At 40.6% G+C, this 27,963-nt stretch overlaps 4 protein-coding genes across 8 annotated transcripts in view; 2 read left to right on the forward strand and 2 right to left on the reverse strand.

Annotated features, from left to right (window-relative positions):
• gan (gigaxonin) overlaps positions 1-7,577 on the reverse strand; it is a 28,799-nt gene extending 21,222 nt beyond the window's left edge. Inside the window, exons 1-4 of the mRNA XM_061821471.1 lie at positions 7,437-7,577; positions 7,071-7,176; positions 5,605-5,828; positions 107-221 (exon numbers count right to left, since the gene is read on the reverse strand). Of these exons, the coding sequence (XP_061677455.1) occupies positions 107-221; positions 5,605-5,789 (300 nt within the window). The 5' untranslated portion in view covers positions 5,790-5,828; positions 7,071-7,176; positions 7,437-7,577. The remainder of the gene's footprint in view (positions 1-106; positions 222-5,604; positions 5,829-7,070; positions 7,177-7,436) is intronic.
• Positions 6,637-10,195, forward strand: acd (ACD shelterin complex subunit and telomerase recruitment factor). Of its 4 annotated transcripts, none has more exons than XM_061821475.1 (2): positions 6,637-6,761; positions 7,913-10,195. In XM_061821475.1, the coding sequence occupies exon 2, from the start codon at positions 7,984-7,986 to the stop codon at positions 9,559-9,561; it is 1,578 nt and encodes a 525-aa protein (XP_061677459.1). In that variant the 5' UTR covers positions 6,637-6,761; positions 7,913-7,983; the 3' UTR covers positions 9,562-10,195. The 4 variants fall into 4 exon arrangements, with proteins under 4 accessions (XP_061677459.1, XP_061677456.1, XP_061677458.1 ...); XM_061821472.1 differs by lacking the exon at positions 6,637-6,761 and adding an exon at positions 7,387-7,526; XM_061821474.1 differs by lacking the exon at positions 6,637-6,761 and adding an exon at positions 7,412-7,541.
• A 4,563-nt stretch (positions 10,196-14,758) lies between these two features.
• On the forward strand, positions 14,759-16,371 carry foxl1 (forkhead box L1). The gene has a single exon (XM_061822795.1). The coding sequence runs from the start codon at positions 14,938-14,940 to the stop codon at positions 15,832-15,834; it is 897 nt and encodes a 298-aa protein (XP_061678779.1). The 5' UTR covers positions 14,759-14,937; the 3' UTR covers positions 15,835-16,371.
• An 8,907-nt stretch (positions 16,372-25,278) lies between these two features.
• kiaa0513 (KIAA0513 ortholog) overlaps positions 25,279-27,963 on the reverse strand; it is a 33,027-nt gene continuing 30,342 nt past the window's right edge. For both annotated transcript variants that reach the window (XM_061821477.1, XM_061821476.1), the window contains one exon: positions 25,279-27,877. In XM_061821477.1, the coding sequence (XP_061677461.1) occupies positions 27,828-27,877 (50 nt within the window). In that variant the 3' untranslated portion in view covers positions 25,279-27,827. The remainder of the gene's footprint in view (positions 27,878-27,963) is intronic.

Genomic DNA, 27,963 nt, shown 5'->3' on the forward strand with positions numbered 1-27,963 from the left:
GTTAGGCAGATATTAAAGCACAAATAAGTACTTAAAATATGAACAGGGAGTTGTAATACAAACCAAACCAAAAACAACTACTCCTAAAATCGAAATCTACACATACTTCACCACTGAAGATGTAGTCCAGAATCTGTTTCATGATGGGCATAGAAACCCCCTGTAGTTCAATTCTGTAGGTTGAGCCATCTTCTTTTGGAGGATTGTAGTTCAGTTTGGTCCTATAAAATTGAATCATTATCATTAGGGATGGATGAGTACAGATAACAGGTATTAGTATCAGGCTAATTTAAATTTATTTGATGTTTGTGTAGGATGACGATACCAGCCACCTATAATGATATACATGGCTGACAGAACATTTTGAAGGATGAAGGTGAAGGATGCTATGTTGAGTCCATGATCATCTCTACAGTCTTGCGCGTGTTTCACTCCAGGTTGTGTCGGGTGGACTACAGCTCCACCAGCTCCACGTTCTGTCTAGATGCAGACTCGTTACAGTCTTTGATGAGGCCAATGACTTGTGTCATCTGCAAACTTCTGCAGATTGACAGCCGAGTGGGTTGAGGCACAGTCATTCATGTAAAGAGAGAAGACCAGTGGAGAGGCGACATCCTTGGGGAACCTCTGCGCTGGCGGTGTGTGTAAATGAGGTTGTGTCCCCCAGCCTCAGCTCCCCATCCTGTAAGATGTAAATTCACTGGCAGAAAGCAGGTGAAATGCGCGATACAGTGTTGATCACAGAGTGAAGTCCACGAACACGATCATCATGTAGGTCCCGGCGCCGTCAAGGTGTTCTAGGATGAAGTCCTGTCCCATGTTGACTGTATCATCCACAGACCTATTTGCTCAGCAGGCAAACTGCAGGGGTCCAGCAGGTGGATCTAGTCCATCTTGTTGTCCAGTGGGCGTAAATTGGCCACGGTGCTGGGAGGGAAGGGTGGCCAGTACGAGCTCGCTGCTGCTGCATACTCACTCAAATATTTGTGTGCAGTGCACCCAAAATACCCCAGATACTTATTTTCATGCTATATGGGAATCCATACTGATTCAATGCTTCTGGACTTCGGTCACACAAAAAAGTTTTGAATGAATAGGACTTTTATTTTTTGTATTTTAATGTTCCTTGAAATCACTTCATGTGATTACAATGTATTTGAAACAAATATCCATTATATTTTCCCTAGGATGACAGCCTGTGCAAACTGCTGGACATGGATCTCAAAGGAGAGCAGTATCACCAGTATCGAGGAACAAAGATATATCTCCGAGACGAGCACACCACGATCACAGGATCCACTGCAATACTGGAAAACACAAAGACTAAATTATCCTAACTGATACAAACTTGCAATTAAATTTCTATGTATGCTGTCGTCATCAGTGCTCTGTGAACAAGTGTTTTCAAAAACAGGGGACATTATTTCTAAACAGCGCAATCTCATCGGCCCAAAGATGTTAAAGCAGTTGATGTTTCTTAATAAAAACATCTGAATGAACTTTGTATAGGGCTCCCCACCGAAATCACGTGACTGCCCATATTGCCAGTCAAAGCATTGCTCTATGCTAAGTCCGTTGACAGGAAACGAAAATACGTCTTACAGCACGATGCCCAGAGTTTTGTCTGATACCGTTAGACATTTAGAAGGTGATAATAAACGAAGGTACGTTGAAAACTGAGAGACACTTGGCATCGAGGACCCATATTTAATGCCGAAGTCGATGTTTCGCCAATAAGAAAGTGGACTGTTAACCCGCTTCTGCTGTCTTGGACAACTGAATCAAGAATAAATCCCACATAGTGATGGAGCCACTCAGATTTTTTCAATACAAATACCAATATTTCAATAAATGACCACTTGTTTTACACAAACTCGGATTCATTAACTATGATTGAAAAAAAAAAAAAAGAGGACAGAGACAGCTCCGCCGTACACCGAAGCCTATCGCTGCCACATGCAAACCTCTGAAAACTTCTCTGCGACAGACAGTTTATTTTCTTTTTTTTTTTTAAAATACACATTGTTCTCAAATGAGTCAACGTGGCATTGTAAATACTTCTTGATAATTTGAGATTAAGAATAATTCCTACCTGAAAGTGATCGCTACACAGGAATGTGTATTTGGTTGGGTATCAGCCATCTCGTTTAATTGCTGAAATCCATCGATCATTTCTGGTCTTTTCAGCAGAAAATGCTATAGAATGAGCTCTTTGAATATCTGTCTTCTCGTCTGTTGTGACAACCAACAGCACAACAGGTCTTGGGTATTGTAAATATTCTCCTCCGTTTCAATGTCTCCCACAATGTCAAGCAGCTCTCTTTGACCGGCAATATGGCGCCGTGAAAATGGTGACATCACGTGCACGAGCTCTATAATCTTGTGCCCAGTCCTTATTGAAAATAGATGCCATGACTTCTAAAATGTGGGGACAGGGCCCTCTACAATCGTACAAGAAACCATCTTTTTTTTAATAACTTGTTAAATTTCCTCTCTAAATAGCATTGAAAAACACAAATATGTGAATGAGCACAGGACATTTTTACCAGCGTGGGAGAGCTCATTTTTTTTTTGTTGAGCGCAATGGCAAGCCATGCTGCCTACCGCGTCAGATGTCTTTTTCGCATTTGAAAGCTTCAAATCTTCAGCAACAGTTCATCTCACTCTAACATCGACCATGAATTTTTGAAAGGGACTGAACTTTGCAGTCACGAGTTGGTCAATTTGAAAAATAATCTATCTGTTCTGACTGACACTCATGTCAAAGAACTGCTTCAAGTGGCAACAATGGAATAGTTGATTTGAAGTGTTCAAGTAAAGTAATGCAAAAAGTCCAACTAATAGAAGTCCGAGTAAAAGAAAAATACCATTTTTATTTATTAGAATTTTGTTTGTGGACTTGAAGGAACTAGTCATTTGTCTGTGTGATGAAGAATAGACAATTTTCTTTTTTTTTGTGGACTTAATACTCAGTCCAAGGGCAATTTTGTTGTCACCACATTGGCAAGTGACATTTACAATAAATCTGTCTGAGGAAAGGTATGTGTGTGAAGAGAGAATGACGCTCACATGTATGATGTTGCTCTTTGCAGTAATAGTAAAGAATGGGTCCCCAATTCAATGCTGTTAGTCTTCGGTTATATCAAAATTTTCTCATATTTTGAATTTTAGGATTCCCCTTTCGCCAACTTAAGAATAATCGACCTTCCTAATAAATATCCACCATCGTGTTAACTATTGTTAAGAAAACAATTATACTCAACTGGATAAACAAACAAGCTATCATGATCAATCAGTGGCTAAATCTCATCATAGAATATAATGTATTGGGTTGGAAAAAATATTAGCAAAACATAAAAATTAATTACATATATTTGTAGACAATTTATCACCTTTCCGCAACATGCTAAATCTAGACTCTTGATTCCTCAAGTAGGGTGGCTTCTGACAATAACAAGATTATTTCCTTAGGTTTGAAAATAAACTTCTGTCTATATTCTTTGTTGTCAGAGTTGTTGTTGTTTATCATTATTCTAGTAACTTACAGTTCTTTTCCACACATTTCTGATCGGTTTGGATGGTGAGAGGGCACAGGCATGGAGTAGGGATATTCTTCTCTTGTCTCTTGTGTTTGCAGTTCCAGCTTCTGTGGGGGCGGGGGTTTCTTCACTCCTTCCCAATGTCGGGCCTGATTCCTGATCTTCTGCTCGGTGCCTCCTCTTACAGGTGCTGGGCCCCCTTGGGCTGGATGACTGCATTGGTTGGGGGCTCCCCCACATGGAGCGCAGCTACTCCCTGGGTTCTCCCCCTTATCGTTCTCTTGTTGTGCTCCCCCATTGGCCCTCCTTTGCAACAAATGGGGGATGTTCCCCCATCCTCTGGATGTGTGGGGACTGGCTGTATTATAGGCTGCATTGTGGGCCCTGCAGGTTGGGGCATGGCATGAGGTGTGGGGCAGGGGATGTTGGGGATCTCAAGGTTATGGCTACAGTATGTGTGTTGAACTCCGTAATGTTGTACGCCATTTTTTGCTGATATAGAAGCATATCCTGTGACCTTTTGTTTTCCCCCATAAATGGTTGATGTGGTCAACCCAGTATCGTTGGAAGCCCGGAAGCATTACGGCGCCATCTGGGGTGCGTTGACAAAGCCGTGTCTCCATGAAGCACAGGGTGGCGGAACATCCAAAGACTTCACTGGTCTTTGTGAGAGGATGATAGCCCTCCATTGTGTTGGGTGGGGAGTGTAGATAGGCGAAGTGAATCGATGATAGCGGTATTCAGAATCCTCTTCCAGAGCTTGACCTGAACTCCAGCTTGCTTCCCTCTGTGGGCTCGACTTGGTCTCCATGTGCCATAGAACACGGATGGCCGCCCCACCGGTGTATAGTTCAAAGAAAAAAACTGAGCGGGTTTGTGAAAGTTGGTGAAAGAAAGTTGACCTATTGTTTAGCAAGTCTTCTCTTGTGTAAATTGTGTAATGTTTCCAAAGATAAATGAAAAATAAAAAAACTGTACTGACAGTACTAGAGAGCACGTCATTGAGGCAAATATAGTTAGGTGCCATTTTGACCAGACTATACCCATGAGATGCCATGTCTGTATTTACTGTATATTATTGATTCACTTTATATACTGTATAAAAAATATGATTTTATATGATTATATTACCAGTCACTGTTGGTGTAGTGGTACATACGCCTGCCTTTGGTGCGGGCAGCGTGGGATCGATTCTGCTCAGTAATGGTGTCGATATCTGCCCTTCGACTGACTGGCGACCAGTTCAGGGTATAGTCTGCATTTTGCCCGAAGCGAGCTGGGGTAGGCTCCAGCTTTCCCGCAACCCTTGTGAGGCTAAGCAGCTTGGATAATGACATGACATGATTATATTATTTCTAAAAACACAAAGTGTACAATTAGCGTGTTACTAAGGAAATCTCTACATTTATTTTTGAACTCAATTTGGGTGGGTGACGACTTTCTGAATTGGGGTATTTCTTTTCATACATTTACTTTACATATTTGCTTTTGTCAATTGGGAATAACAGAATGTTACTGTAATTCAGTGCATGAATAAATTGTGCTTTTCCTGTTAAATGCAGTACAGCTAGTACTACGTACTACGCTAGTTTACTTACCTGTATGCATTATATAGAGTGCTACACTTACATTTTGATGACATTTTTGTACTTTTATGTACCTATATTTATTATATTCTGTGATACAATCTTATACTACTGGTTCAATAATGTCCAAAAACAAATTCCGGTCCGGCTTCAACTGGACTAATTGAAGTCTTGTGTTTAATTGACTTAAGTATCCTAAATGCTAGTGAGACCAGAACATTCAGCAAAAAAGTTATTTGTTCACAATAATCTTTGATTGGTATTTGATATATTCTGCATCAAAATTACAAGTGGTATTGGTACTCAATGTTAGTGAGTACTTGTAATGGTATCCGTCTCATAAAGAAGTGGTATTGAACAGCCCTCATTAAAACAGGTAAATTCCCCGTTGGACTTAACTCCATCGCTTTCTAGACACATTATCGTTAGGGCCACCGTTACTAGAATGAAGCTACAATGACTCACTCATATTGCCTTACCGAATGTAAGGACTGGCTGCAGCCAGGATGTTTTTTTGGACAGGAAGCTCCTCAGCATCCACCACCAGCAGTGCATCATGGAAGCTTTTCTCTTGCCAGAATGTACGAAGAACTCTGAGGAGGTTCTGGGAATGTTGAGGGTCAAACACCCTCGAACCAGGATCACTCATTGCAGAATCTGGCATACTTGGACTTAAACAGGTCTGGTTGTGCACTCTAAAATCCTGTTTACCAATAACAGTTTACAGATTAGCTACTATGAATGCATCGTTTAATTGTGATGACACCTCAATGACAAAAAAAAAAAAAAAAAAATGGAACTGATGAGATCAGAAACAGTAAATGCAGTACAAGTTAACTGTTTAATTTAAATGAGACACATTATGCACACACTGACCACCCCCACACTGAGTTTCTCACCCAATGACTTGGCAGCTCGGGTGGCCAAAGTAATCAGAGCGAAAGAACCACGTTCAAGTGGTGCCCAAAGCACTAGCACAATCAAAAGGTATGCTGAGCTGCAGTGACAGTGTTAGCACATTTTAGGATTGGTTTACATTGTTCCCATTGTGTTTGGTTAAATGTCCATGACTTGCCATCTTCACATGTTGTATTAATGTGCTTTCAATATCTTTACTCCCACTTTTTTCCCCTCAACACTCTGGTCACCACTGAGATCAGCAGCACATACTAATTTCAGCAAGACAAGAAATATGGTGTATAGAATGGGATACCATTTTTGATCCTTGGCATATTATGACAAACGTAGGTCTTTGTCAGAGACCTGTTATTAAGACGTCAGGGTTTGAAACCATGTGTGTGGTGGTGGTGGGGGGCATAAAAAAAACAAAGATACACACCACACCTAAATTTGTGCCCTTATTTTTGTGCAATCACTGATGAGCCATCATAATTGTACCCACATGTCTTTTTTTCTTTATTTTTGGTTATTTTATTATAACGTGTCGATAAGCAAAACGACAAAATGGGGAGGGTGGGTGTCAATCAATCCAAACCCCCTTTACGAAAATACACCACAAGGGGAAGCAGTGGGCACAATTAATCTTTTCTGTGCATGAAACGCAACATGACTCACAAAAACTGGTTTAATATATTATAACTATCGTGTACCACAAATCCCATCATCGAGTGCTCAGGTCAGTAGAATTCATTAGATGTATGTCAACTGTAAAGCCGACTCCACAAACTACGATGTTACTAAGCGGAGTTTGGCCCATTTGCTGTCAGACTGATCGGCTAGCAGAAGGATTATTTTTATTTGTGTCTTGACTGGAGTCGTTCCCAAAGGTGACACATTCATGTTCGCAGAAGAGGTCAACACTGGTGCGATGAAGTTGAATTGATCCCGCTAGCCTTTACTGGCTGTATGTTTACACGAGTCCAAACTTGCTGCATCATTTTTAAACGACTCAAAATTCCAGTGCAAAAGAGATAATAAGTCATACCTTGAGATGAAGAAACGCGTCTATCCGTCGAATGGGCGCAGTTTAGTTTTTCGAGCGCACACACCACTTCACATTGTTTTGACAAGACTCATGACGTGATCTTGTGCTGCATTATACGCCAAAGGAAAATTATCACAATATTCAATTTACATACAAAGGTGTAACCCTAATTTGCTTTCGTTTTATAAAAAAACACTCAATTCATAAATATAGTACTATAATCCACGAAAACTATTGCTGAACACCCTAATACAAGTTGGTCCTCGTAATAAGATTCTTGTAGATTGTGAATTTTCCACTGTCTCTGAATGCACCACCATCGTGGCGGAAATACGCAGTTGAAAAACGTCCAAATGCTTTACTCACAGTTTTATTTTGTCGGTTCCATTCAAGATTCCCCCTGATGGGACAGATGAAAGCATTTTTCTATGCAAATTCGAATACAGTCTAAATCTTGTGAGTAAAAAGACGGTAAGGTTGCGGGAAACTGTAACGTTTATGTTCCGATAAAGTGTTTGCAAAGGGTCATTTGTAGCGAAATGGAACGTAGCCATATTGCCGGGGTCACTTGATCGTGCCAAGTATTTCCGGTTTGCGTACAGCTTCAAAATATCAGGATTTGCGCTGTCATTTGGCATTCAAAAAAGTACACAAAACTAGTAAAACCCAGGTAATAAATGGAAGTGCTATTCATTATAGTGAAATAAGGAGCGGCGTTTAGGTTAAAATGCACGTTTATGAGCCTCGTGTACGAACGCAATTCAGATATTTCTACATTACTTAGATGTCCTTGTATAATGTGTTAATTGCTCATGAGCTTTCTCATTGTGGTTGTTATGTAGACAGTGGAACCTCCGAAACTAATCAATGAATTCCTGACGAAAGAGGTGAAGAGACAATTGAAACTCCAATTATGTTACGTGTGACCCGGAGCACCCTTTCTCCGTGGATTGAGAGTCTCATCCAGAGTTACAGCAGTGAGGACGAGAGCAACGGTGGACGACTGAAAGCTTATGTTACTTCTCTGGGGCAGATGTCTCAGTCTCAGGCTCGAAACGTCGAAGGCCCCACAGGGCTGCTCTTGCTATCCGATGGGGTAGTGCAGATCCCAGCCATTCTAACGTCATCTGCATGGGAGCATCTTCAGGAGCAGGAGGACAAGGAATGTTTCACTAGTCTGCTCAACACCACCGTTTGTGTTCGAAACTACCGACTGCAGTTTTATATGGACACGGAACTGACAAAATGTAAATTCTTCTTGTCAGTTGGAGAATTGCATACCACAGCAGCAGGCCCCTCCAAAGGCAACACACCCTGCTGCACCTCTTTGCTTTCTGTCCAGCAGAAAATCTGTGAGACATGGAGGACGGTGTTGGTTAGAGAGACAGAGGACTCTCAAAAAAGCCACAATGACTTTGACCTCTCTGATCTACTGGGGGAGTGGCAGCATGACAGTTTTCAAACCGTACTTGCAGATGTGCGGGAGAGACTGATGACGCTAAGGACTGCAGATCTGCAGTCTTCTACATCCACTTGTGTTCCATCACTGAATCAACTGAACACGTTCACTCGCGCCGGCTGGGACATAGAACTGGCGACACATAACGGCACGGCATGTTTCACCATCCCGATAAAGTGTCTCCTCATTCCAGAAGGACATGCTATGGAGGACCAAAATGCAAATGCTGATGTATTGACAATGGATGAGGACGGGGAGTTCAAGTTGTTCCTTTCGGAGAGCCCTGTTGCTCCTGAAGGGTGTCAAACAGCTGAGTTGACCAAGGGAGTGGCGGAAACCCAAAACTATGTCGATAACACCATGCATCATAACAACATAGATGTAGTTTTGACTAATAAAACCCTGACACCTTTAGAGAAACCATGGGAAATGTTTCCTGCACCAGGTTTCACCATCCCAGATCGGTCCCAAGAAGACATTCCAAGACAGTTTGTTCAGTGCGACCAACAAAACCCTCACATCAACAGAACCAGTAACCAAAACCCTGTTACGAGCACACAACCTGAGAATATACAACACAGCAAAGGGAACTACAGCTCCTTACCGCCATATCAAAAACTGCCACTGCCATCTGACAGCAGCGACACAGCAACACCAATCAATAGCCAGACTTTGATTGAGTATGTTGACATGCAAGAAATAGCTGTAGGGTGGCAATATAGAACAGCAATGAGAAAAAGGGAATGGGCGTCAGTCCAAGAAGAGCAAACTACCGTCGCGATGGAGGAGGTTCACTTCCCATACGGCCTGTTGCACTCTGTGACAGGTTCAGGCACTGTTGGAGGCAGCATTGACATTCAAACTTTGGGTGCTAAACAAGGAAAAATGACTGTTCACACTGATGGTGGACCGTTCCTTTACACTTATAATGTCACTGGGCAGAATCTTCAGGACTTGAGCCGCTTCACAGTGGCAGAACCTCTGCTGTCCTGGGCTGTCAAATATCTTGTCCTTCCAGAGCAGACTATCTAACCTATGCATAGTTTCTAAATACGTATATTAGCCAGGTATACTGTATGTTCAGGTTCTTGACCTCAAGCTCTTTGGGGACAAAAAAAAAAAATAGAAATAGCCACATGAATCATGAAACATGAATGTCCAATTTGGAAGCTTCACAAAATAGAATATTGCACACCAGTTACTTGGTAAATACTGTGGAAGGTGAATGATCGGTACATTAAGTTTTTCAACGAAAAAAAAAAACATTTGAAGTTCATAAAATAAAGGTTTCTAACTACTTGAATGTGTTCCAAAATTAGGAAATGCAAGTCAACCTGTTTCAAATAGAAACAAAGTAAGCAAACTTTTTGTTGAAGAAAATTCATATTTTTGTGTTTTATTAAAATAAATGGGAAATAAAGAGGTCAAATAAAAGTTTAATTCTGCAGTCACAGTGCATCCCCCAAAAATTGCGGTAAATTGGCAAATTAGGTTTATTTTTCTAAAAAGCCAACAGATGTCGCCAAAGTTCCGAAATTCTTGACATCAGAAGGTCACCGTTTCAAGTATATACGGAAGTCACTGCAGAAAGGGAAAAGGTTTGTGAGCTGTTATCCTGCCAATGTCCCCCATCAACAATTGTGTTGTCTTCCACCCCCCCCCCCCCCCCCCCGAGAAAACCCTTGGACACAGTCTGGCCAATTTTCTAAAAACGTTGTAGAGCCACCACTGAATTGCCGGTCACGGCCATTAAGGAACCCCCAGCAGCCAATTGCAGGGAATCTGCAGACGACCATTGAGTCCGATTCAGAAAATGGAAATTTACCTTGTGGTTTACACTTATGTAATCTTGACAGATTATTACTAACCGCGATATCACCCTGCAGCCTGTTTCTGAAACATGTATGATATTCTTCCTGATGAAAACGCTCAATTCAAAATGATTTCCTTTGAAAAATACAATAATTGAGGCATTTGTGCACTAACTCATAAATTTTTTACCAAACATGTTTCAGCATACTACAAATAGTTATGTAGGATGCCTCTATTAATTCAAACTGTAATATTTTGCACTCTGCAGAATGGGAAAGTTCCAGTAGTCACTGAACATGCCACGTCTCATCTGTTAGTTTTCTTTCCTCAGCTACAGTGAATCATCGTCAACTGAGAGACTAACAGAGAAAAGAAAGAGTTTGTAGGTTTATTCCCTGAAATATCTCGACCTCTAATGTAAGCAGGACCCAGCTGTTCCCACTTGTAAAGTTGTTGTAATCCTCCTTGAGCCTATAAACAGGAAAATACATAATATTACGGCTTCGTACACACATTAACAAAAAGAAGAAAAAAAACAACTCTGCCCTTGTATGGCAATGGAGTCCTTTAATGCCTGACTGCAGCCCATTAATGACTACAATTTTCTTTTTTCCATCTTTGGTAAAAGTAGTCAATTTGCAGATGTTATAGTGTTTTTACTGTTGTTCCAGATAATTTCCGTACTTCTCCAGTTATTCATGATGTAACTTTGCCAAAACTGCATAATCCATTGCAGTTGCAGATAGGTTAAAAGACATGAAAAGTACTGTAAAGTGCCCCAAAATCAAAAGGATGGGTACTCCTTGAAATTCTTTGAGGCACATGTGCTTACCAGTCGCCCTACTCTCTCACCATTATAAATGAATAGAACCTTTTTTCACTGTTTAGTTGTGAAATAACATAACCTATTGCCTAGTTAGGGCTAGTTTTTAAATAGCCTCTTTTTTAATGAGATGTGAGAGATGACAAAAGCAAAACAGTATCCACTTAAAAAAATGGGCTTGTCTGTGTGTGTGTGTGCTGGTTTTTTTTTTTTTTTTTCCCAACTAATTTTGTCTTTTCGATGAATAGGTTCACTTACTTGACCACATACAGGGTTTGGACTCGTCAATCACAGGGCTGACAAGGTGACTACATATACAGGCTATTTAAAGTAACCAATTAAGATATGTGTTTGTGGTACGTGGGTAAAAATCAGTCGCCTGAAGGGAAACAATGTAGCCAAAGCAAAGAGGAACATGAAAGGTCTGCTCAGAAAAGCACAGCTGGGTAGCAGATTCACACCAAGAGGCTATTGCAGCTTGTTAAAATGCTGGACAAAAAGTGCATTCTCAAATTTATAGTGCTTCATGGTAAATACACACTGTCCCTAAATTTCATGTCCAGTGTTTCTTGTAAATGACAGCTGACTTGGAACAGGGAAAATGAGCTCAGTAAGTAGACGCTGTGACCACTATTCCACCTTGACGTCTATTATTGTTATTATTACCTTTGAAATCATCCCACTCGTCTGTGCAGCTAAGTGGGTTACAATTAGCTATTCAAGCATATTTTCACCAATAGCATATATCCCCAGTTTATTCTATAATGGACCTTTCCGAGTGGCGATCATCAGCTCCGCACCCGTTAGCTACAGTTGCCCTGCCCCACAATCTTCCAAAATGGCGACAGAACATAACAGGTTTGAACTGGATCCTCTATCGCGTACTCCAGATAATATTGGAATATGTTTTTTTGCAAAATGCGTCGGACTTGTTTAAGAGAGTTCTACAGAGAGGTCTAAACTATTTCACGCAATGATATGTACACGGAATTAAGATTGTGGATGGAACAGGACGCAATGTCAGCAACAGCGAAACATTGGCGATCGGTGCAAAAAAGTTTGACGCCTCACAAACTTCATATTGAAATCCAACAGGATATAATAGTGGAATCGTACCGCACATGTAAAGCAGGGTGAGTACTTTTTACTTGGAAAGATCACAAGTAATACCATTGTAGTCTTTATAAGTGATTGGGTGTATTTATTTGACTAGGCTCGTAATGGAACCCAGTTTTCTGTCTTAAAAGTTCGATGTGATACAAATAGGCAAATAGAGATTTCTCTTGTATGACATCGCGCATGTATGTATCACGAACCCGACTCGTCGGCATAAAACATTACACACTTCATTCAGCAGGTCAGTGATACACAAACAAAGTGAAAGTTGTTCTCCTGCAATGTATAAAACACTGATAATAATGAAATCACACTCAGAAAAGATACTTCTCCCTCACTTAACCTTGGAATATACAGCCTTGTGTTTGTTATTGTCCACACTAAGTTGTACGTGCGCTCTTTCACGAGCCTTAATCCATCGTGGACACTTCGTCAACTGTGTTTTAGGGTTGGGAAAATGAATCAACCGGGCCCCTTGTAATTTAGCAGGATATCTTTCATCAGAATTGCACGTTCCCCAAGCGCATCTCAAGGCCATTTTGTTTGTAACATTAACTTTTCCAACCGCACGCGACCTATAACCAGCATTGCTTGTGGGACATGACGTCAAGAGGGGACAGTCAAGCCAGGGGTTAAGACAATGCGGCTAACTGATTGGCTATTATTGTACGAGTGATTGACAGGTCGGAAAGGTCCATCAATCATTGTAACCCACTTACATTGTCTATTGTCACACCAGCCAAGAGCACTGACAAAGCTCCAATCATGCAGTGATGCAATTCCGCATCATCCTCTTCCACACAGACGTCTCCATGCGAGACTGAGAGGAGATGCTTTTATTGTACATGACTGACATTGACTGTATTCACTCTTGCAGCGGTGAAGATTACCTTTTTTTAAATAAGTCTATTTGCGAAATGACAAAACTCACTCTGACCCACTGTCGTGCAGTGTTTACAGCATCCATTCATCTATTTTCTTAGCCACTTATCCTCACAAGGAAGGCGGGACTGCTGGTGCCTATCCCAGCTGTCAATGGTAAGGAGGGAGCGTACACTCTGAGCTGGTTGCCAACTAATCGCAGGGCACTATTATGCAGGAGGATGAAGATGCAGCTACAAGAAAATGGGGAACGACTTGCTAACAGACACATTTTCAAAAATGGGCAGATAACAATAGATTTATTTGGTAGTTTAATATTACATTTGATATGTAGAAATTTGCCTACAAGCACTTAAAAACGGCTTTTTCCATAATATATCACCATTTAAGGGCGTGTTCTTACTAATATAAACTAGTGTTAACTTTTTTTTACACTTGTACAACTGTTAAATAATATTACGTTTCTTTGTCTCTGGTTGACAATGGTTATATATTAGCAACAGTTTGAATATTACTTTGTAAAGTTAAATACAAATCAGCGGTCGACCGGTATATCAGAACATGACTGTGTTAAGCAATTCAAATATTTTACTCTAATAATATAGACTTTAGATTATCTTATATACCGGTAGCTATTGAACTTCATCAGTTAATCTCACATTCATTTTCCCTTTCTCAAATCATGTTTTACACTGTAAAATTTTACCAGGTTTTCACAATATTTTTATTACACTATTCCACTGTCAGCTGTAGAGTGTTGGCCTCACAGTTCTGAGGTCAAAGGTTCGAATCCTGGCCTTGCCTGTTTGGAGTTTGGAGATTCTTCCCATGCCTGCTTTGGTTTTCTCCGAGCACTCCGGTTTCCCACTCATCCCAAAAATATGCAACATTCATTGGACACTCTTAACTGTGATTGTGAGTGTGACTGTTGTCTATCTTCATGTGCCATTGGAGTGGCTGGCAACCAGTTCAGGGTTTAATCCGCCTCCTGTCCGTCGATACCGGGGATAGGCTCCAGCACTCCCGCAGCCATTGTGAGGATAAGCGGCTAAGAAAATGGATGGATGGATGGATGGATGGATGGAGACTCTTAATGGCTGAAGTAAATCAATTTCCACATTGGATAAATACTATTGTCACGATGGTGCGTAATTGTGAAGCCGTCTGGTTCTGTCTGGTGTACTGTAAATGTATACTAAAACAATTTCATGATGTGGGAGATGTGAAATTACCGAGATAGATAGATAGATAGATAGATAGATAGATAAAGAGAATATCAGCTATACACAGCTATATGTTTTCCGTTCTCTTTGGCCCTTGAAAGAATGTTTTCATATGAGCGAGTCCCAGCAAAGAAGAAGTGTGGTGTTTGCTTGTTCTTTCTGTGCGTCAGGGCTTGACGTGATATTTCAAACAGCACATCAGTGGGTTTATGTATTGGGTGGCCGGAAATGTTTCCAAATAAACACAGCTTGATTCAACTTGGGTGGGCAGACTTATCAAGCGACTAATTCTATAAACAGATGAGGGAGTAAGGCGGCAGCTGATTGGTGCATCGCGAGGAGGGGAGAGTGGGGGCTTTGGGCGCAATGAAATTTGAATTAATGCGGGTGGGCTGAAACAAGCCCGATGGTTTACAGTGGACAACTTATTGCTCGTCGGGAAATCAACATAAACGAGGCCAAAGCACAAAAGTGACGGACATTTCTGAAGCGCCGTTTATGGCGTGAGAGAGAGAAAACCGGCGCACCATCCGAGTGCTCGATCCTCGCGTCATGACGCTCTACCACGGGTGCGCGGCTACATTCGGCGTGCCGACCTCCCCTCTCAACCTTCCCGGACCTCCCCTGGTCTACTTGTGCGGAGGGGGCAGCGGTGGCGCCCTGAGCCTGCTGTCGAGCGGGCGGCCACCCGAGCAGCAGAAGCCTCCTTACAGTTATATCGCGCTGATCGCCATGGCCATCAAGAGCGCCCCGGAGCAACGCGCCACGCTGAGCGGCATCTATCAGTTCATCATGGACCGTTTCCCATTTTATCACGACAACAAGCAGGGCTGGCAGAACTCCATCCGCCACAACCTCTCCCTTAACGACTGCTTTGTCAAGGTGCCCAGGGAGAAGGGTCGCCCCGGCAAAGGCAGCTACTGGACGCTAGACGCCAAGTGCACCAACATGTTCGAGAACGGCAACTTCCGGCGGAGGAAGCGAAAGGTGAAGAGTCAACAGGAGCGCACCCGAAGGGAGCGTCCGTCATCCTTGCTGGTGGAGATGACGCTGAGGCGAGACGCGCAGACAACGGAGACGCGCCCGGACTCGAACACGGTTGTGCAGCATAATGCCCGCATGTGCACAGACAAAGCGGAGAAGCCCACCGGGAAGAAGCAGGACCAGAGGTGCACGTCACCGCCGACAGATGACCCACCCTGCCGCCTCACTTTCCCAATTCCCGTTCACAACAAGTCCGCGTCACTTCGCGCCCAGTTGGATCCCAAATCGTGTGATCCGAGCAGGGCCAAACGCAGCGCTTTCAGCATTGAGAGCATCCTCGCAAAAAGTGAAGGGGATCGGGGGCCGAAGCAGCGCCACGGCTCCGGTGGCGCTCCAAACGTGCTGTCCGAGACTCGACAGCATCATTTGGGATTTCCCTTTTGTTCTAATTTGTCACTCTCTTGACCAGAAAAAAAAAAAAAACCTCTATACTACAAATGTGAAAAATAACTCACAGAACTCTATTGGAGTAACGGCTCATTCCAACCTTTAATGAGCCAATTAAGGCACGTGTGTCATATTTTTTTTTTCCAAAAACTCAATGCAGACCACCAAACAAAAATGTCGTAAAAGCAGATACACTGTAAATGTGTTTCATGTACCTTCTGCTATCTAGTGGAAGCGCATTTAATGGGTTACCACACGCAGCTTGGATAGTTAATTGAACGACACATCATTAAATAACCAATGATGTGAATCTGTATCAATGCCACAACGCACTCATTGCATTGTAGTGCACATTCGAAGCAGATACACACTTAATTGTTTGAAAATATATCCATTCTGCTGTAACACTCAGTTAAATGTTTATGGACATCTCATGTATACAGCAGTTCCTTCCTAAATAAGACATGTTATAAAGTATACTGCAGTGTACATATCAAATTCAAACTGTTTGTATATAGCCTTTTGTAACCCTATGAATAAGATTAATGCATGATAATGGAATCCAGTAATCTTTTGTTTTTCCTGTCTGCTGTGAATTTTATGTTAAAAATATAATAAATAATAAAAAAAGAAAGCATTAGTTTGGTCATAAACAAACCTTCATTTGAACAGAACATTTCCACAATAATAGAAGACAAAAATGTACCGTATTAAAAAGTCCAACGGTTACAGAGCTGGAACAAGGTGATCAAAGGGATTGGCTGTATGTGCCACCCCTTCAAAACCTCCCTGACCCCAGAAATTGACGTTCATTTCAGATTGATGATATTTTAAACATGGGTGTCATCCACAGTTCAGAACTGTGGAAACTAGAGGAATAAAGATGATGAGCCAGACAATGAAGTTATGGGAAAGAGTAGTGGAGGCTAAACTCAGGACAGAAGTAAGTATCTGCGAGCAACAGTATGGTTTCATGCCTAGAAAGAGTACCACAGATGCATTATTTGCCTTGAGGATGCTAGTGGAAAAGTACAGAGAAGGTCAGAAGGAGCTACATTGTGTCTTTGTGGATCTAGAGAAAGCCTATGACAGAGTACCAAGAGAGGAACTGTGGTACTCCATGCGGACGTCTGATGTGGCAGAGAAATATGTTAGAATAGTACAGGACATGTATGAGGGCAGCAGAACAGCGGTGAGATGTGCCGTAGGTGTGTCAGAAAAATTTAAGGTGGAGGTGGGACTGCATCAGGGATCCGCTCTGAGCCCCTTCCTGTTTGCAATAGTAATGGATAGGCTGACAGATTAGACCATGATGTTCGCAGATGTGATCTGTAGTGAAAGCAGGGAGCAGGCGGAGGAACAATTAGAAAGATAGAGGCACACACTGGAAAGGAGAGGAACGAAGATTAGCCGAAGTAAAATTATATTGTTTTACTTTGGCTAATCTTGTGCATGAATGAGAGGGCAGAGGGGGAAGAGTGAAGCTCCAGGGAGAAGAGATAGCAAGGGTGGAGGACTTCAAATACTTCGGGTCAAAAATACAGAGCAATGGTGTGTGTGGTAAGCCAATGAAGAAACGGGTCCAAGCGGTTGACAGAAGGTGTCTGGTGTTCTATGTGGCAGAAGAGTCTCCACCAGAATGAAGGGCAAAGTTTACTAAACAGTGTCGAGGCTGGCTATGACATACGGATTAGAGACGGTGGCACTGAAGAAACTACAGGAAGCAGAACTGGAGGTAGCAGAAATGAAGATTTTGAGGTTCTCGCTCGGAGTGAGCAGATTGGGTAGGATTAGAAATGAGCTCATTAGAGGGACAGCCAAAGTTGGATGTTTTGGAGACAAGATTTGAGAGAGCAAACTTCAATGGTTGGGACATGTCCAGAGGCGAGAGAGTGAGTATATTGGTGGTAGGGTGCTGAGGATGGAGCTGCCAGGCAAAAGAGTGAGAGGAAGACCAAAGATAAGGTTTATGGATGTGGTGAGGGAAGACATGAGGGCAGTTGGGGTTAGAGAGGAAGATGCATGAGATAGGCTTAGATGGAAAAAGATGACACGCTGTGGCGACCCCTAACGGGACAAGCCGAAAGGAAAAGAATAAGAAGAAGATCCATTAATATTGAAAATGACATTTTTCAGTAATAGTTTAGAGATTCTGCAAGAAGGAGCCTAAAGGCATCACTCTGTGCAGGAAATAGAATAGAGTAAGCCTGACTTTTATTCGGGGGAAAAAAAACACAACACTTCAATCTCAAAGTTATTTAGCGCATACAATGTAGTAGAATAGGCAGCACAGTGACGCAGCTGGTAAAGGCTTGGCCTCACAGTTCGGACCCGGGTTCAATCCCGCCCCCGCGTGTGTGGACTTTGCATGCTCTCCCCAGGCCTGCATGGGTTTGCTCCGGGCACTCCGGTTTCCTCCCACACCCCAAAAACATGCAACATTAATTGGACACTCTAAATTAGTGTGATTATGAGTGTGGCTGTCCTTATGTGCCCTGTGATTGGTTGGTAACCAGTTCAGGGTGTACCCTGCCTCCTGCCTGTTGACAGCTGGGATAGCCTCCAGCACTCCCGCGACCCTTGTGAGGATAAGCGGCTAAGAAAATGGATGGATGGAATATAGTAAAATACAGGGTTTAAAAGGGTTTATACAGTAGTTAACTATGGCTTTCACTGCATCATGTGATTTTGGTTGAAGTCACACACTGAAAGACTGCATTTAAAATAAATACTAACTACTGTAAAACAGACATACAGTTACATATAGTATATTAATTTGTAATTTTACCAAAGCAGGATTTAATTCTGACCCAGACAAACGATATACTAATAATTTCATTATTAAATCACCCATTTACCATCCGATTTCATGATAAAATATTGTAGTAGAACATTCTCTGTGATAACACAATCAATGGATGAAGGTGCCAAATGCTCGGCCAAGTTTTTAAAGCAACAGAATTGTGAAACCATGTGACTCCTAGCACGCAGTGCGCCATGCACTGCTGAATTGATAAAGATGAACGCAAAATGAGTTGTCGGCACGGTGGCTCAGCTGGAAACTGTTGGGCTTACAGTTCTGAGGTCCTGGTCCAATCCCGGACCTGCCTGTGTGGAGTTTGCATGTTCTCCCCGTGCCTGCGTGGGTTTCCCCCGGGAGCTCTGATTTCCTCCTGCATCCCCAAAAACACGCAACATTAATTGAACACTCTAAATTGGTGTGATTGTGAGTACGGCTGTTTGTCACTATGTGCCCTGTGATTGGCTGGCAACCAGTTCAGGGTGTACCCCGCCTCCTGCCCTTTGACAGCTGGGATAGGCTCCAGCACTCCCCGCGAACCTCGTGAGGATAAGCGGCAAGGAAAATTGATGGATGGTAACATGGGTTCAGTGTACCGATTGTCTCTGTAGTTTGTTTAATTTTTCCAATTATGCTCGTCAGCAGTGTGCAACCTCTCCATGTGGTTACGCCCACTCGTATGGTTCCGTTCATGGTGCAAATCCTGACTGTAGCTTGTTTGTTACTGTACAATTTACAGTAAGTTACTGTAAATTTAATATCATATACTTCCCAGTCAGTTTGTCTAAAACCCCAATGAAATGTCTAAGAGTTTAAATGCATTAGTTAATTCCCCTAGATTAATGGGAAAAAAAGTCACCTTCCGGAACACTTCTCCAAGTATATCAACCATCCATCCATCCATCCATTTTCTGAGCCCCTTATCCTCACAAGGGTCACGGGAGCCAATCCACGTTGTCAATGGGCAGGAGGCAGGATACACCCTGAACTGGATGCCAGCCAATCGGAGGGCACAGAGAGACAAACAGCCTCACTCACAATCACACCTAGGAGTCCAATTAATGTTGCATGTTTTTGGGATGTGAGAGGAAACCGATGTGCCTGGAGAAAACCCAAACAGGCACAGCGAGAACATGCAAACTCCACACAGGCGGGTCCGGGATTGAACCCGGCACCTCAAAACTGTGAGTCCAACACTTTCCAGCTGATCCACTGTGCTGCGCCCAAGTATATATGGTTTAATGAAATATTGAGGGTGTTTGGAACAGTGTATTGGATAGTTATAGTACTTCAAATGCATACTATTGAAAATCTACCCTGAAATTATCCATATCTAATAACATAATAATAATCATCATCATCAAAATAATAGATTTGCACCTTAAAAGACCACTTCAGTCAATGGTTTACATAGTCCAATATGGGATTCATGCTTTGACTTGCAGCCCAATGAATTTTCCTTGACTTTGTTTCCTTTTGGTGTGGGAAAACTATCAACATTAGGAGGCTCAGAATCAAAGTTTAAAATGAATTTTTTATGATGCATGGTTGAATCATTTGATCATGATTGAAAGCTCAGTTGCCAATGAATATCATTTAAATTCCACAGCATGTGTTAGATGTACTGTATTACAACTCCCACTGTATACTCGTGTACGACACCTGCATGATATCAGCGCTGTCAGCTGACATCATCATGACAAACATACAGTCGCCATGTCTAAATATGTATAGTTTTACAGCGTGGACACCCACTGGCCTGAGAAAACTTGGCCTTGCAGGATATGAAATCAGGAATCTTTGTTGAAATAAATACACCTGCACACATTTGAAGAAGGAACTCACAATTACACACATTTCCTGTGTATACCACTCATTTGGAAAATAAAACATACTAAAATGGCATCGGGGAAAGAACAGAGAAACCACAGATAGAGGCTAAGAAAAATAGCGAAGATCAGATCAACAGTGAAGTGTTAATTTCTTTTGTGTTTGGGTGCGTTTGTAACTAACACAACAGATCATTCATTGTCCAATCTGCATTTTTCTGTCTTCTCTGGAGGCTTGTATCAGCAGGGTGATAAATAAATGCTACTGTTATCAGATGGTGAGCGTTTGTACTGTCAATGATCCTCATGCGAAGGAGGGCTGACAAAAATTTAATTGCTGTCTTATTTAGTGTTACATCGGCAAACAAGACATTTTAAACAATTATGCATTTTTGTATATGTTTGATTTTTTGAAGATTATTTTTTCTTTTGATAGTTAAATATTATACACACCAAGGCTTTAATTTACTTTAGCCACTTGGTTTGCATTAATAAAGACATTTTTAGTATAAAAACAAGGGTTTATTGGCAAACATGAAATTCACCAACAGATGTGAGAAGTTTATTATGAACAATTATTTATTCTAAAAGAGGAAAATATTTCATTTTGGTGGAGAAGAGTTTTGTCTGGTAAATGTCTCATAAATATTTATGTTTGTGTATCTGTGTTTGTATGAACACTGGTAAAGGGACTTGTACTGTGCACAAGAGCAGGATTACTATCCCATGACTGGGACCACCCTGACACTTAATCCAACGATGAAGCAGAGGTTCATCACTTAGAACTGCCACCCGATCTGTACAAACATACATGTATAAGCTTGCAAATGCTCTCAATGCATCTTCAGCACAAAGCTAAAATTTGTTGAGATTTATACCACACAGACGCTCTTGTAGACATTTAGCAATTGGCTGGAAAACCAGTTCAGGGTCTACGCTGCCTCCTGGCCGATGATAGGTGGGATTGGTTCCGACAGCTCCCAGCCGTCATCGGGCAGGAGGCAGGGTACACCCTGAACTGGTTCCTAGCCAATCGCAGGCATCAAATCCAAAATAAGTAAATATTAGCAACAAATTTATCAGTGTAAATATTAAATATACTTTGGAGAGTATTCAATAGATTAATGCTTGTAAAGGATTTGCAAACCATTGGATTCTATTTTTATTTACATTATATACATCCCAAATTCATTGGAATTGAGGTTTATAAAAACTTTCAAGTACTGTACTCTGTCACAGCATGGTTAACATCACGTCCCTTAATGGTCTTCTTCAGTGGAAGGGACAGAAAATGAAAGCATTAACTTTTTGTCTTGCTGATACCAAAAAACATTCATTCAAATCATGTTCTTGTCAGTGTTAATATGTTAAAATTCAGGTATAATTTAATAACTATGACATTTCTGGCATAATGACCTGGAGTCAAGGTGAGGGTTGATCTTTGACCTTTTATTTTTGGGGCCAAAATGATAATGGCTGTCTCGTCTGAAGAAAATTTTAGTGCATCCACACGTTTATTTGATGAATGCACTTTCATTAACTAAATAAGTACGGGAGTATAAATTATGTGATGACACTGAAATAGAAAGTTGCATATTATCTGCATGAGTATGATAAACCACAGTATGAGCAAGGAGGAATATGTAGTTATAAAATAAAAGTGGGTGGAGATTGGACCCTAGTGGAACCCCACGTTAGCATCGTTCCCTCAGACTCACGACTAATTGAGACAAAGTAGTACCTAAAGTTTCTGACCAGATTCGAAACAAACAAAATGAACCAATCCAATCTTAAGGGAAAACAATCCCTGTGCTGTATCACGAGACTAAAGCTCACAAACTTGTAACATCGGTGAAAACCAGGAGCACCTGTTGATGTCCAACTCGATCCAGCTCACAGCATTCACAGCAATGATCTTAATCTTATGGTCACGTCATAATGATTCTGTTATCAGACATCGTGTCCGAAATGATCCTGTTATGAGTGAAGTTTTTTTTGTATTTGGTCAGGATGTGCGGCACATAAAATAATGCTTCTGTTGATGCACTGGAATTCTTCCTAGATTTAATAAACAGAGATTGCCGTTTCTAGAGAATGCTATTCATCTCTTCCATCTTTTGGTGCAGGCTTTTTTTCCCAGCAGGAAAGTATTAGGAGAGCTGTGGTAAAATGCAGTTCCATGTTGTATCTTTTATCAACTCCTAGAGTCGTAGCAAAGGTTGAACGCACATACCTATTTATTGCTCACCAACAGCAATAAAAGTCCATTTACCACTATTTGTTGAATCAATAAATTTAGTCGACTGCAGATACAGACCTTGGGTGAAAGAAGTCCACAGATGATCTATGAGAATCTTGACCTGGTATGATTTCAGTTGGTTTAAATCGTGTTAACATTCATCTTAAAAGTGTTGTTGTAGCTGTCTCGTTATTCAAGTCAGTGATTTGATTTTCTGTAATATAAAATACTGAATGATAAGAAAGGCACCTAGTAAAAATGTGCCCTCAATTAATTTTGTTATACATTTACATTAGAGTCTTAGCCATATGTCTAAAAGGATATAGCGCATATCCCTATACAGAAATATTTATTTTCATTCATAGAAATGCATTTGGAAAAGTTCAAATTGAATTCAAAACATGAGGAAATATTAATCAGGTTTATAATTTCTTCAGAAAAGGAGAAGAAAATGGAATACTATGCTGTTGAACACAGAACTGCTTTCCTGTGAATCACGGAACTAATAGTTTGCGATATAACCAAGCATGAAATCAACAAACGTCCAGTGCATTTAAAGTGGTATTAGATCTTGGGACCATTGGACAACACGCCACAATTCTTTTAGCAGGAAAAATAAGGAAAGAAAAACAATTAATGTACATCCATTCCTATCTAAAGTACCATGAATGCGTCTGTATTTTTACCCAAACTGAAATTTTAAGTTCCTATTTAAGCTCTTTAAGTGAACAAGAACAGCCACCAAATGCTCCATTCATGTTAGTTACACAAGATAATATAGGCTAATCAAAGACATTATTAGGATGTCCATTTCTAAAGTATTATTATTAATTATTATTTCAGAATTTAGACAATGTGCCAATAAAGGGATACATTTAGTATGGTTGTCCCTTATGTAAAAGTCTGGTATTAATTAGATGGAGGAGGTTGTTCATGCAAAGTGCTCTTTCAGACCTTGTTAGAAGACGGCCAATCAGATCGCAGTCAATGTGACTACTGTTTATTTATACACAGCACTGAGTGCAGGCAGCTCCAACTACAACTTAAACACGAGAACACTCCAACACATTGTACAGCTACAGAGTGTCTTAATCAACACCTCACTTCTATTGACACAGCCATATACAAGTGCTCAGAGAAACAGTTTGTGCGATATTTTTCAAGGAGGTTCTCTTTCCTCAGGTTGACAGGGTTTTGCTTTTTCTCGTAACCATACAACTCCCATTAGTCTCACAGATTCATAATAGTAATAAGCTTAGTTTCAATGTCTCGCAACACAGACCATCAAGGTTATTGGAACTCATAAGTACATTATCAGTGAGGTAAAAGATAGGAAGACAACTCAGTATATAGCTAAGAGCGTGACTAAACCTGGAAAGACATGGGTCATTGCAAATTGCAGCCATTTGAATGCCCAGGATAAAAAACAAAACAAAACACAATATTAAATATAAATGGAGGCACGGTAGTGCAACTGGTTATAGAGCTTGGACACACGGTTGTGAGGACCGGGGTTCGGATTCCGCCCCTGCCCGTGTGGAGTTTGCATTTTCTCCACCGTGGCTCCCTAGGTTTTCTTCAAGCACTCGGGTTTCCTCCCACATCCCAATAACATTAAATGAACACTCTAAATTGCCCCGAGGTGTGATTATTGTAAGTGCGACTGTTGTCTGTCTTCATGTGCCCTGGAATTGGCTGGCAACTAGTTTTGGGTATACCCCGCCTCCTGCCTGATGATAGCTGGGAGAGGTTCCAACTCACCCACGACACCCGTGAGGATGAGCGGCTCAGAAAATAGATGGATGGGTTAACTATAAACTATATTTTTAATGAGCAGTCACTGATTGTGTATTGGTACACACGCCTGACCTTGGTGCGGTAGCGTGGGATCCATTCCCGCTTATCGATGGTGTCGATATCTGCCCTGTTACTGACTGGCGACCAGTTCAGGGTGTAGTTCACGTTTCACTTGAAAATAGCTGGGATAAGCTCCACCACTCCTGTCACCCTTATGAGGATAAATGGCTTTGATAATGGAGGGATATATTTTTAATCAAGTAGTCCCCTGTGCAGTGGTCTGATTGCTTGTGTAATGACAATTTTTTCCTTTTTTTTTTTTAAAGATTAAAACCACAGTACCTTGAACATGGTAGAAGTACCATTTACTGTCTGGTAAAGTGTCCTAAAATCCTAAAATGAAACATTACCATGATATACAATATTCATCAGTGCTTTACAAAGTGAAATATTTAGAAGGGTCTGAATACTTTTCATATCCACTACACGCACGCGCGCACACACACACAAACGCACACACGTCAAAAACATAGGTGTGAAAAAGAGCAATAACATGCTGCTAAAAAAAAAAGCATTTCCATACTGCTGCAGCAAGATTGGATGTATTATCTTGTGTCAGTGCTCAACATAGATTTAGTCAGATCTGTTAAAAATATTTGTCCGAATTACACGCTTTGTGTACATTGAAAAAGGTTTAGATCTTTGAGTTTAGCTTTTGAAAAAAATGGAAGCAAAAACAAAAGGTGTTATATTTTTCAAGACTTGGACAACCTAAAACTAACAAAAGCTCACACAGCTTCACCATAAAAATACATTTATTATAGCAGCCGCATTCAACAACGACATGTCCATGCATATAAAACTTTCAACAAAACAATATGTATATCTGAACAAATGTCTGATAACTCAGGAGCTGCAAGTCAGTCAGTTTGAAATATTAAGTTTGTGTTCTCCGCTGTGAGTGCCAATCTCATGAATTCTATATCCAATCATTTTTTTTCCTTTGAACTAAAAATAGTAAGCAGTGCTCTGAGCGACAGCACCACATTCTAAACACCAATAAACATGCTTACTTAATTCACAGCATACCAGTTTGAAAAGTACTGTAGGAACAGAACAAGGCTTTAGGATTCAGGAGAAACTGGTTTGATTCCTGAAACGGGTATCGAATATAAAGGCTGGGTATTACTGTATGTAGTGTACAGGTAGACTCCAGTATATAGATACAAACACCATATCAACATGGATATTGTGATGAAAACAAAAAAATGTAAAAAAAAAAAAAAAAGATCTAAAGCTGCCAGATACAGAAAGTACTCAATCTCCCACCAGAAGACGAAGACAAAAAAAATGCTTTCCATATTATGATTCTTGTTTTAAAGTGGCTGACATTTGAGCAAAAAAAGTGACATGATTAAAAATCATATAAAACAGTGGAACCGGGAGAGAACCTGAATAGGATTCTGTCAAGGATGTGCAACACATTGTAAAGACACGCATTCATTCGTTGAACAACAACGACTGTGAAAAATCAGCATTTGAAATGATCTTGTACAACAATGTTTTTAGTTTGGACATCAGCAACATTCACAGTAATACTCTTAATGGAGCATGACCACATGTACAACTATACGTGAATAATTCACACAACGTAGGACATGATAAAACCTGACAGAGATGATAAAATGCCCACTATATTTTGCATAATGACCTTATCAGAATTACTTACGACAAATGATTTGCTACCCTCAAATATTAACAAGCATTCAAAAGTACATACTGTACTGGGCTTCCAGTCAAGACAATTGCTTTTGCAGTAGAGTAGTTGGCACAAAGTTTTTCAGTCGCTCTTCTTAAATCAACACTTATCAAGACTTGTTTGTCCAATTACATGCATGAATAACAAAATACAAAGAAATAGACAAAATAGAGATATTCAAGGAAAATCTTTAAAGGGATCCTTTTTGGTGATGCATTTCTTGTGGAATTACACAAGACCATTTTCTTTTTTTACTTTTTAATATTTTCCACACTTTTTAAAGAGTTGTGATCATTTAGTAAAGACATCAGCTAAGCAGAAAGTTTAGCTAGTCTTCCATTACATTTTATGGCTTTCAAAGTTGTATTAGGGCGAGAGTGAAAAAAAGTCATGGTTTATAGAGTAAAGTGGAATCTTATGAGAATAGTTGCATTTTTAAAATGTTTTAATTTACCATTATTAATTGTGTTACAAGATTTGTTCCATATGTGGTTGTTTTTTTTTTTTTGTCCTAATTGAATAAAACTGAGCAAATGTTAGCATGAAAAGTAAATGTCAAAATTCCAACATAATCCAAAACAGTCTAAGGGACCAGCAGGCCAAATCTTTTTACTCATGATTTTCAATGGGTAATACTATGAAATGTGTAGAACAATTCCTAATGATGATGACTCACACAAAGAAACTATAAAAAAACAAATAAACACAATTTTTGACAATGCCATCCTAATGCAGGGCAACTTTTATCTTCCGTAATATTACCAATTTATTCTCATCAAATTATAACTCCGTTAAACAAGATGAGATTCTCTCTCTCATTTTCTCTAAAAAAAGACCTCCCATCATATTAAATGTTTAGTTTTAGCATAAGCCCAAAACACCTTAAACATGATTATGATCTACAATGACTGCAATTTTACTAGGCTTGTAATTGAAGCCTAACTGTTGTAACGGTCAGATCTCACTTTGTAACACAAATGCAGTCAGACAATTTGTAAAAAGTAGATGACTGAACTGATTATCTTTTTTTTCGTTTTTTGTTTGCCAACTTTACTGTGGCCATTGATCCAGACTGAATGAGATTCATTTTTAAAATTGGCACACTTCAATCACAAATGTATGAATGGAGGGATGCTTTTCAGACCAAACTTTCCTCTCCTTTAAATGCCACTCAGACAAGTACAGTACATTATTTTTGTCAAAGCAATCCCTGAACTTGGCAGTCAGTGCTATGGAAAGCTCATGAAGGGAAAAATACACTCACTCATTGGGGGTAGCAGATGAAAACACTTATTCGAGGTTATTGCACTGTATTCTAAACCTATGCTGAGCTGTATAGTTGCAACACAGAAGCAGAAAAGATTTTCATCTCACACAAAGACTTGTTACACTGTACATTGAAGCTGAACCAGCTGATGTATTATTACTGAGGCAGGGTGCGCTTAGGTGAGCGCAACCAAACTGGACGGACAGGCTTTGCTACAACTATGACATACAGTAGTTCGTTACAGTAATGGGTTTTTAAATGCCACTTGACAGTGATGAGGCAGGGCTCATGTGAAGAAATTCAACACGTTGTCCTGACACTCACTTTGTTGCCATTTTCTCAATATGGTCGTTTAACAACTTGGACTGTTCTGCAAAGATTTAAATAATGGTGTCACGTTGGCATTCATTACAAAAAAAATAATAATGGACAATTTAAATAAGTTAAAGGTCATGT

This window comes from Syngnathoides biaculeatus, chromosome 6, assembly GCF_019802595.1.
Source record: "Syngnathoides biaculeatus isolate LvHL_M chromosome 6, ASM1980259v1, whole genome shotgun sequence".
In the NCBI taxonomy this organism is placed as follows: Eukaryota; Metazoa; Chordata; class Actinopteri; order Syngnathiformes; family Syngnathidae; genus Syngnathoides; species Syngnathoides biaculeatus.